The sequence below is a fragment of the Pelophylax lessonae genome (assembly GCF_965119305.1).
Source record: "Pelophylax lessonae genome assembly, chromosome: 7".
Classification (NCBI taxonomy): Eukaryota; Metazoa; Chordata; class Amphibia; order Anura; family Ranidae; genus Pelophylax; species Pelophylax lessonae.
In genome coordinates this window covers 246,974,405-246,985,784 of record NC_138774.1, presented here as the reverse complement: position 1 = coordinate 246,985,784, position 11,380 = coordinate 246,974,405, and the positions used below count along the sequence as shown (strand labels likewise).

At 41.3% G+C, this 11,380-nt stretch overlaps 1 protein-coding gene across 3 annotated transcripts in view; it reads right to left on the bottom strand.

Moving 5' to 3' along the window:
* Positions 1–591: 591 nt before the first annotated feature.
* Positions 592–11,380, bottom strand: part of GOLGA1 (golgin A1) — a 205,792-nt gene continuing 195,003 nt past the window's right edge. For all 3 annotated transcript variants that reach the window (XM_082262615.1, XM_082262617.1, XM_082262616.1), the window contains one exon: positions 592–1,188. In XM_082262615.1, the coding sequence (XP_082118741.1) occupies positions 1,108–1,188 (81 nt within the window). In that variant the 3' untranslated portion in view covers positions 592–1,107. The remainder of the gene's footprint in view (positions 1,189–11,380) is intronic.

Below are 11,380 nucleotides of genomic sequence, written 5' to 3'. Positions count from 1 at the left end.
AGACTGGCATGGACAGTGGCTTCAGCGGGCCAGCAGAGACGTTTACAGAACCAGAGATAAAGGTAAATGTTAGCATGTGCTATATTTATTATTTTTAAAAAGAACTACAGATTGCTTATTGTTTTATATGATTCTAGCTCTTAGTGCTGTTTCCAGCTCTAGTGGTAGGCGCCTTCATCTTTCATGTATGTCCTATAAAATGGGGGGGGGGGGGGGTAGATGTTGGCCTTGATTCAATAAGATTAATCAGATGGGTTTCCCTTCACTATGCAAGTATCCATAAGCACCGATACAACTGTATGTACTGTGGCTCTGAACACCCACATACAACACCCTCTAAACAGAGAACAAGCGTTTCCCTTACTTGTCTAAAATAGAGGTTTGTGTTTCATCTGCCAACAGCCAGATTACAAAGATCATTTCTAAACTGCACTGAAAAACTGACAGTAGAGACCCGGTGGGCTGCCATTGTGGTGTACATTAAGCATTTTAGAAAAAGGAAGAGGAGAATATGCTGCCAGGTAGAAACTGCACCACAGTTACAACATTATTAACTGAGACCTGCATAAAGAATTCCGTTAAAATAAAGAATTATAATTTATCATATAAATTACAGTATTGAAACATAGCAGAGCATTGATAAACATCTTAGCGTCATAGAATTTAAACTACCAGGAGTAGCACTACTTAGTACCGTAAAATATCTTATAATACACTGTGCTGTGATCAGGATCCTGCTTCTTACTTCAAAAGCCCTTAAAAAGTACGATGATATAAAATCCTGAAGTAAGTATAACACGGCAGGGGCCCTGGAACACAGAGAGGAGTCATGATGCTCTACGTGACTGTCACAGAACAGTGCAGGAGTCTTCCATTGCATAGAATTGGGTGTAGAGTGACTTGAGGTTGTTCCATTACCCAAGAACTGTCTGTCAAATCACACCAAGTAACTCCCGAGATGCCCGAAGTAAAAACAGGTTTGGTAAGAGTCTTGAAACACACAGTAGGGACAAAAGTTAGAATGCAACAAGACCTTCCAGAGCCAAGAATGTCTTTCTCCTAAAAATGCTGTCAAAAGAGGAGTCAGTTCCAGTATTTCCATGAGCTTCAAGACCACGTTGTCCTTGGTTTAAAGATGGATGGACGAACTGAACCCTTTGGAACTGGCTTGGAACCAAACCAAGACATCTGTGATGACAAAAAAAAAAAACACAATATTCATTATGGTTTCTTTTTTAATTCCGTGTTTATTTACAATTCCTCTAAGGCCCCTTTCAAATGGGCGGACCAATCGGGTTCAGATTTTTAGGCGAACCCAATCGAACCATCCATTGTCTTCTATGGATCGGCGCGTGTCCACCGATATGTGTTCACTGACACCCGCCGACATCTGGTCCGCTAACAGATGGATGGGGATCCATTCCCCATCTGTCTAGCAGATTGGATGGTCGTCAGGTGTAAACGGACAGGTAGGCCTTTTACATCCGACCACCCATAGTGGACAGTGGGCTGTCTGTGTCCACTCTGCATAAGTAGAATGGACACAGACAAGCCATCTGCCTGCTCAGCAGGGATCAGCGGACAGATGTTACCTCTTGATGAGTATATGAATTCAATTTTCACATTTATTTCGCTTAGGCCCTTTTCAACCCGGGGCGTTCTACCTCATGTCAAAACGTGTGCACAACAAAAGAAAATCAAAGTCATGTAAATTTTAAAATCTTTTTCTGCAGCTGTAAAAGGAAGCACGTGCTCTCTGAGTTTGACTCTATGATGATCAGTCCACCAACTCACCAAGGTCTATTCCTATGTTTAGGACCAACTCAGTTGACTGACTTTCAACCAGGTGTATTTAGTGTAAACACGGATTACAGGGACTTTACATTAAATATCTTGATTCCCACCACATGTCCACTGTTAAGGGACAGTGGACATGTTAAGGGTTATTATTGTGTCCACTGACCCTAATGCTGAGGTTATTATTGCATTTACTGACACCCATGTTGGGGGTTATTATTGCTTCCAATGAGGTCAATGTTGGGGGTTATTTCTACATCCACTGACTGAGGGTTAATATCACGTCCACTGACACCAGTGCTGGGGGTTATCACATTCATGGACTCCAATGCTGAGGCATCCACGGATGTCAATGTAGGGGGTTATTTTCACGGTACTGACGCCAATTGCGTCCACTGACACCAGTGCTGGGGGGGTATTGGGTTCATTGACACCAATATTGGGGGTTTAATATTGTGTCCACTGACACCAATGTTTAGGGTTATTATTGTGTCCATACCCATGCTGGGGGTTATATTACATGCGTGAAAAAGTGTTGCTATTGTGTGGACCTCATTATATATAATGTTTGACTCAGACATTGGATCTAGTGTTTGGCACTCACTCTTAACACATGGTGCAGTGTAGTAATCGGTCGGGTGCTATACAGATCCAGGGCCATTCCAATGGCACCCAGACCCTGAAGAATCCGTTAGGGGTATGTTCACTACAAGCTTCAATTGTTCCAGCAGAACAGGGTCCTTAAAGACTGGATCATTTTCTCTATTTATCTGCCAACTCCAGTTAGCAACAGCCTAAAAAAAATTGGCATAGCTGCAATGGCCAGCTGTAAGGCAGGATCAGTGAAAAAAAAGGTTGCCTTCAATAAGGTTTCAAAGCAATAGAATCCTTAAAAGGAGGAAACATCCTTAACAGGAACAGTGAGATGTTTGTTAAGAACAGAAATGGAAGTAACATTTTTTTAAAATATTCCTTATCTATCGGATGTAAACGCAGCAAAGAGTTTTGGAGGAATGGATAACCTTTCATGATTTGCCAATCCTCATGCAAAGCAAAGTTCATTTTATTTCTAGACTACATCCACTGGAGCTTGTTTGGGCTGGGGAGAATCTGGTGCTACTAGGCAAATACTAGTAGGCACCACATCAAAAAGTAAGCTTTAACATATGGCTCATAAAATGCAGGTGGTGAAAATTCCTCTGCAGGATTTTATTGTGCGAACACCTCACCTTCCCCAATATCTTTCTTGAAGAGGTTAGAAGGTTCATTATCCTAAATACTTTAAGGTGGTGGAGAGGGAGAGGAGCGTGCCTGGGCCCTAGAGACCGAAGGTTCTAGAAGGACAAAGGATTTTCCAAAGAGTTCAGCCTTAGTTGCATTGAAATCTGCCTTATTCAGATAGGATAGTTGTTGTAACCCTGAGAGGATCTAGAATTAGAGGAAGGGAGCTGTTTCAATACAGGATCTTGCTTTGGTGCAGGGGAACAGCTATCAACCTGAGCCTCTTAACTCCTCTGCGCCTTGTCTCTACCTTTGCTAAGTAAGGGGATCCCCCTGTGGTGTACTCACAAAATGGATGCAGAGCAAGAGTGAATTAGCATGTCCGGATAACCTACGTGCTGACCATTGTCTATCGAATGTGTCTCTGGAATAATAGGCATCTAGGATGCAAGCAGATGCACTTCTTGCATTCCTGGTGGAAATGGTGGGCGGAAGTGCATCTGCCAGAAGGCATAATGCATAGTGCAATTACATCACTACCCAAACAGCAATGCAACAAGAAAAACCCACCAAATTTAAAAAAGGTAAACTTTATAATGGACAACAGGAGAAAGTACTTCATTTAGCAGAGTTTAATGTTTGGTTAAAGGATTGGTGTAAAGCTTAAGGTTTTGGATATGTTAGTCATGATGATATCAGGTGGTCTAACATTGATCTGTACAATTCCTGTGTGCATCCCTCACACAGGGGCACTAAGCTTCTTAAGTATGGAATTTAGGAGTTTTTTGGACATTTGGAAAATTGGTGCTAAAAATAGAGCAGTAGATAGCAGTGTTTGCTGTCCCCTCAAAATGACAACACACCATTAATGTCTAAACCACTGGCAACAAATGTGAGTACACCCCTAAGTAAAAAAAAAAGTCAAAATTGGGCCCAAAGTGTCAAAATTTTGTGTGGCCACAATTATTTTCCAGCACTGCCTTAACTCTCTTGGCCATGGAGTTCACCAGAGCTTCACAGGCTGCCACTGGAGTCCTCCTCCATAACGACATCACAAAGCTGGTGGATTAGAGACCTTGCGCTCTTCCACCTTCCGTTTGAGGATGCCCCACAGATGCTCAATAAGGTTTAAGTCTGGAAATATGCCTGGCCAGTCAATTAGAAACATAGAAACATAGAATGTGTCGGCAGATAAGAACCATTTGGCCCATCTAGTCTGCCCAATATATCTGAATCCTATGAATAGTCCCTGGCCCTATCTTGTATGAAGGATAGCCTTATGCCTATCCCATGCATGCTTAAACTCCTTCACTGTATTTGCAGCTACCACTTCTGCAGGAAGGTTATTCCATGCATCCACTACTCTCTCAGTAAAGTAATACTTCCTCATATTACTTTTAAACCTTTGCCCCTCTAATTTAAAACTGTGTCCTCTTGTGGTAGTTTTTCTTCTTTTAAATATGCTCTCCTCCTTTACCGAGTTGATTCCCTTTATGTATTTAAATGTTTCTATCATATCCCCTCTGTCTCTTCTTTCTTCCAAGCTATACATGTTAAGGTCCTTTATCCTTTCCTGGTAAGTTTTTTCCTGCAATCCATGTACTAGTTTAGTAGCTCTTCTCTGAACTCTCTCTAGAGTATCTATATCCTTCTGGAGATATGGCCTCCAGTACTGCGCACAATACTCCAAGTGAGGTCTCACCAGTGTTCTGTACAGCGGCATAAGCACTTCTCTCTTTCTACTGCTTATACCTCTCCCTATACATCCAAGCATTCTGCTGGCATTTCGTGCTGCTCTATTACATTGTCTTCCCACCTTTAAGTCTTCTGAAATAATTACTCCTAAATCCCTTTCCTCAGATACTGAGGTCAGGACTGTGTCAAATATTCTATATTCTGCCCTTGGGTTTTTACGCCCCAGGTGCATTATCTTGCACTTATCCACATTAAATTTCAGTTGCCAGAGTTCTGACCATTCTTCTAGTTTTCCTAAATCCTTTTCCATTTGGCGTTTCCCTCCAGGAACATCAACCCTGTTACATATCTTTGTGTCATCAGCAAAAAGACAAACCTTACCATCGAGGCCTTTTGCAATATCACTTATGAAGATATTAAACAAAATTGGTCCCAGTACAGATCCCTGAGGTACCCCACTGGTAACATGACCTTGTTCTGAATGTTCTCCATTGACTACAACCCTCTGTTGTCTGTCACTCAGCCACTGCCTAATCCACTCAACAATATGGGAGTCCATGCTCAATGACTGCAGTTTATTGATAAGTCTTCTATGTGGGACAGTGTCAAAAGCCTTACTAAAATCTAGATATGCAATGTCTACTGCACCTCCACCGTCTATTATTTTAGTCACCCAGTCAAAAAAATCTATAAGATTTGTTCGACATGATCTCCCTGAAGTAAACCCATGTTGTTTTTCATCTTGCAATCCATGGGATTTAAGATGTTCCACAATCCTATCCTTTAATAGGGTTTCCATTAATTTGCCTACTATTGATGTCAGACTCACTGGTCTATAGTTGCTCGATTCCTCCCTACTACCTTTCTTGTGAATGGGCACGACATTTGCCAATTTCCAATCTTCCGGGACGACTCCTGTTACTAATGATTGGTTAAATAGATCTATTAATGGTTTTGCCAGCTCACCACTAAGCTCTTTTAATAATCTTGGGTGTATCCCATCAGGACCCTGTGACTTATTTGTCTTCACTTTAGACAGCAATCTTAGAATGTCTTCCTCTGTAAAGACACATGCATCAAATGATTTATTAGTCATCCTTTCAAGTGGAGGTCCTTCTCCTTTTTCTTCTGTAAAAACTGAACAGAAGTATTCATTAAGGCAGTCAGCTAGCCCTTTATTTTCTTCTACATACCTTCCGTCCTTTGTTTTTAATTTAGTTATTCCTTGTTTTAATTTCCTTTTTTCATTTATATATCTGAAGAATGTCTTATCCCCCTTTTTCATAGACTGAGCTAGTTTTTCTTCTGCCTGCGCTTTAGAAGTTCTTATAACTTGCTTGGCCTCTTTCTGCCTAATCTTGTAGATTTCCTTATCTTCATTGCTCTGGGTTTTTTTATAATTACAAAATGCTAGCTTTTTATTTTTAATGATTTGGGCCACTTCTGCTGAGTACCACAGTGGTCTCTTCCTTTTTTTGCTTTTACTGACAAGTCTAATGCAATTTTCTGTTGCCTTCAATAATGCACCTTTTAAGTAGTCCCATTTCTCCTGGACTCCATGTAATCCGTTCCAGTCTGATAAGGACTCATTTATGACTAATTTCATTTTTGAAAAGTCTGTTTTTCTAAAATCTAAAACTTTTGTTTTTGTGTGGTGTGACTCTTTCACAGTTCTTATATTAAACCACACTGACTGGTGATCACTAGATCCCAAGGTTTCGCCTACAATGACATCATATACCGAATCCCCATTTGTGAATACCAGATCCAAAATGGCCTCCCTCCGGGTTGGCTCCTCAACCACTTGTTGCAGAGACAACCCCAGTAGGGAATTTAGAATATCTGTACTCCTGGTAGAACTTGCTATTTTGGTTTCCAGTTTATATCTGGAAGATTGAAATCTCCCATAATGATAACTTCTCCTTTCATTGTCATTTTAGCTATTTCTTCAACTAGTAGATCATCTAGTTCTTTAACTTGACCAGGTGGTCTATATATCACACCTACACGAGTTACTGCATGATTAGCAAACTGCAACGTAACCCAAACTGACTCTATGTTGGCCTCACCAACTTGTATTAGGTTAGATTTAATGCTATCTTTCACATACAGGGCCACTCCTCCTCCTTTCTTGCCTACTCTGTCTCTTCTGTATAAAGAGTACCCTGGTATGGTTATGTCCCAGTCATTTCTTTCATTAAACCATGTCTCCGTAACAGCCACTAAATCTACATTCTCAGATTCCATTATTGACCCAAGTTCATTGATTTTTTTACCTAAACTGCGAGCATTTGTAGACAGGACTCTGAGCTTATCATTTCTTAACCTCTGTGCTTCTGACCTGTTCTGGCATTGTTTCGGGGGGCAATTGGACTCTTGTATTTTCACTCTTTTGCCCCCCCTTCCTAGTTTAAATACTCTTTCGCAAATTCTTGGAGTTGTTCACTAAGTACATTTGTTCCTTTGAGAGAAAGGTGCAAACCATCTTTTTTGTACAGTTCCTTTCTATTCCAAGTAGAGCTATCATGAGAAACAAAGCCAAATCCTTGCTCTTGACACCATTTACTAAGCCATATGTTGAACTCCTTTATGCGCCTCTGCCTATCATTCTGAACATTATGCACAGGCAGAACTTCAGAAAATGAAATGGTGGATGCAAAATGCTGTATGTCATTTCCAAGTGTGATAAAAGATTTTTTCACCTCTGACATTTCATTGCAAGCCAGGTCATTTGTCCCTAGATGGACAAGAACATCCACGTCCCCTTCCTGCTTTGCTTGCTTAACAATATTAATAATACGTCTTCTATCTCGCCTAGCAGTAGCACCAGGTAGACATCTCACAGAACCATTTTCTTTAAGCTCCACACTTCTTATGATTGAATCACCCAGCAACAGCTGCTTCCTTTGAGACTTCACTTTATCTTTTTTGTCCTTGGCTGCAGTCTTGCATACATTAGACATAGGAGTCGATGGTTTCTCACCCTCTGTGCTTGAGTCCATATCCATGTTGTCCTTACATTCTGAGAGTGCTGCAAATGAATTTTGGAGAACCACCGACTGGGACTTGTCTTCTATCCACCACTCTAAGTCTTCCAGAACCTACAGTAACCCATCTGCCATTTCTGGGGGTCCTCTGTGGCAGTGGCATTGCAGCAGTCCCAGCTGGAGTTTGTTTAACAGATAATTTAAATATCTCTGATTTCAAAAATGCAATTTCCTGCTGCAGTAAGGAGAATTGCCTACAGATCTGACAGCATCCGAATCTCCAAAGAGTGGAACATGAAATAAATGCACAACAATTCCTGCACTGAACCAAGTCTGCCATTTTAAAGAGGAGAAAAAAAAAATGTAAATTTAAGTCAAACAAATCTTACCTTTTTTTTTTTTTTTTTTTAGTTTTCCACCTTCCAGCCTACCTCCTGACTATCTCCTGCAATATCTCTTCAATGTACTTAAAATGGTGTACTTGAATGGTGTACTTGCAGCTAATTGAATTAGGCCAGCTAATTAGTATTTCTCTATATATACACACTCCTTCACAGCTCCTCCCCCAGCAACAATTCTAACACCTTAATGGGCTAGTCTCATTAGCAAATGCAAATAGCAAACACCTGACCAAATTCCTTTCCCCTTCTCAAGCAATAGCCAGCAAAAAATACAGATGAGTCAGTTGCAAACTCCAAGCCAATCTCTTGCAGTATCTATTCAATCTCTTCAGTTTCCTGCAATATCTCTTCAATGTACTTAAAATGGTGTACTTGAATGGTGTACTTGCAACTAATTGAATTAGGCCAGCTAATTAGTATTTCTCTATATATACACACTCCTTCACAGCTCCTCCCCCAGCAACAATTCTAACACCTTAATGGGCTAGTCTCATTAGCAAATGCAAATAGCAAACACCTGACCAAATTCCTTTCCCCTTCTCAAGCAATAGCCAGCAAAAAATACAGATGAGTCAGTTGCAAACTCCAAGCCAATCTCTTGCAGTATCTATTCAATCTCTTCAGTTTCCTGCAATATCTCTTCAATGTACTTAAAATGGTGTACTTGAATGGTGTACTTACACTTCAGCTTCTTTAGCAAGGCAGTGGTCGTCATGGATGTGTGTTTGGGGTCATTATGTTGGAATACTGCCCTGCGGCCCAGTCTCCGAAGGGAGGGGATCATGCTCTTCTTCAGTATGTCACAGTACATGTTGGCATTCATGGTTCTCTCAATGAACCGTAGCTCCCCAGTGTCGGCAGCACTCATGCAGCCCAATACCACGACACTCTCACCACTATGCTTGACTGCAGGCAAGACACACTTGTCCTTGTACTCCTCACCTGGTTACCGCCAAACATGCTTGACACCATCTGAGCCAAATATGTTTATCTTGGTCTCATCAGACCACAGGACAGTAATCCATGTCCTTAGTCTTCTTGTCTTCAGCAAATTGTTTGCGGGCTTTCTTGTGCATCATCTTTAGAAGAGGCTTCCTTCTGGGACCACAGCCATGCAGATCAATTTAATGCAGTGTGCGGCGTATGGTCTGAGCACTAACAGGCTGACCCCCCCCACCCCTTAACCTCTGCAGCAATGCTGGCAGCACTCATACGTCTATTTCCCAAGGACAACCTCTGTATATGACACTGAGCACATGCACTAAACTTCTTTGGTGGACCATGGTAAGGCCTGTTCTGAGTGTAACCTGTCCTGGTAAACTGCTGTATGGTCTTGGCCACCGTGCTGCAGCTCATTTTCAGGGTCTTGGCAATCTTCTTAAAGCATAGGCCATCTTTATGTAGAAATATAAATGTTAACTTTGACCTTAATTGTTTTATTAGTGATTAATGAGAGATATATATGCGGAGGTGCATTTTATTTTGATTTTAGGAATATTTTATTTTCATGTTTTATAGTTTATATATACATTTTTTTTTTCTTGTGTTGTATCATGTATTTTATAATTTTAAGCAGTGTGTATCACACAAGTTTTGGATTTATATCATTGCTCTATTGATTTTAAATGTGATGTGCTGACACGTAATTTGGTTGTCTGATTGAATGGGTTTATGTAAAGATGGCAGGGAGTGTGGCACGAGTGGGAAAGCTCTGTAATTTTATGATAAGTGGTTCAACCATCCATTATTAATATGTGAGGTAATTACGGGAGCAGTGTCCCCAGTGCCTTTAAGGTCGAGTGACCCCTTCCGGTTTGTCATGTCTTCCAGGTATGGCGAACGGAGGGGCGCTGTATCGAGTAAGGATTCTGTACACAGGAGGGTGGACACTGGTGACTAGGCTGAGCATATAAATTAGACGGAACGAGGTGTTGGCTCCACCCCTACTGATGAATTCTATGCCCAGACTTAGACAGCAGGTCTTCACCGGAGCCCCTGATGGTAAGGATGGATTTTGCTGCATGCTGAACACCAGGTCATGGTCCCCAGGGTCACCCCACCAGGAGGTGAAGAAATCCAGAACCAGATAAGCTGACAAGGATAAGGCAGGGGTGTAATCACAGGAACAAGCCAAGGTCAAGGCGGACAGCAAACAGATGAAGTAATGGACAAGCCGGGATGTCAATCAGGAAGTCAACAGGATACAACAGGTTCAGGATCAGGAGTAAAGGTAAAGCTGCAGACAAGACAGCAAGGAACAAGTGTGTCAGTCACCTTTATATAGGCCACCTATGGCGCCAAATCGTGACGCATGCGCATTGGCGAACGCAAGTTTGCCATTAAACAGGAGCGAGTGAATTCTCGCATTCGCATTCTCGTACGCCCCCGGGATGTCACTGTGTGTTCCTTACACCGACAGCCCGCACTGCTGAAGTGCTTTGTTTGTAAGTCTGTATCTTTAGATTTTATTGCTGAATAAAACGGGTTAGCACTAGAGGGTGTGTTATTTGTGTTTCCATATATATCGTGGAGCGATTTTGGAGCTCTGTGGAGTTGTCTAGGAGGGAGAGTAAAGAGGAGAGTGAGCGGCATTCTGATTATTATCTGCCCTTAGAGGGGAAAGGCTCTATTTGACTCACTGCTAACACAGGGGTCAGAACGTAAGGTGAGCAGTCTGTGTGTACAGGTGAAGGTAAGCACCAGCACTTTTTTTATATAGAGTTTCTGCACCAGCAATTTATATTGTTTCATTTGCAGTGCACGGTGGAACTTCACTGTTGGAATGTGTCATTAGGCACATATAATGTATGGACTTGATGTTTAAGTACCGTATTGAATATTGTTAATTTGATTGATTTATTTTTGGCGCAAAATTTTTTTGATCATCATCTTTATGTAGAGCTACAATTCTTTTTTTCAGAGCCTCAGAGAGTTCTTTCCCATGAGGTGCTATTTTGAACTTTCAGTGACCAGTATGAGAGAGTGAGAGCGATAACACCACATTTAGCACACCTGCTCCCTATTCACACCTGAGACCTTGTAACACTAACAAGTCATATGTCACTGGGAGGGAAATTGGCTAGTTGGGCCCAATTTTGACATTTTCACTTAGGGGTGTACTCACTTTTGTTGCCAACGGTTTAGACATTAATGGCTGTTATTTTGAGGGGACAGCAAATTTACACTGTTATTCAAGCTGTACACTCACTACTTTCCATTGAAGCAAAGTGTAATTTCTTCAGTTTTGTCACATGAAAAGATATAATAAAATATTTACAA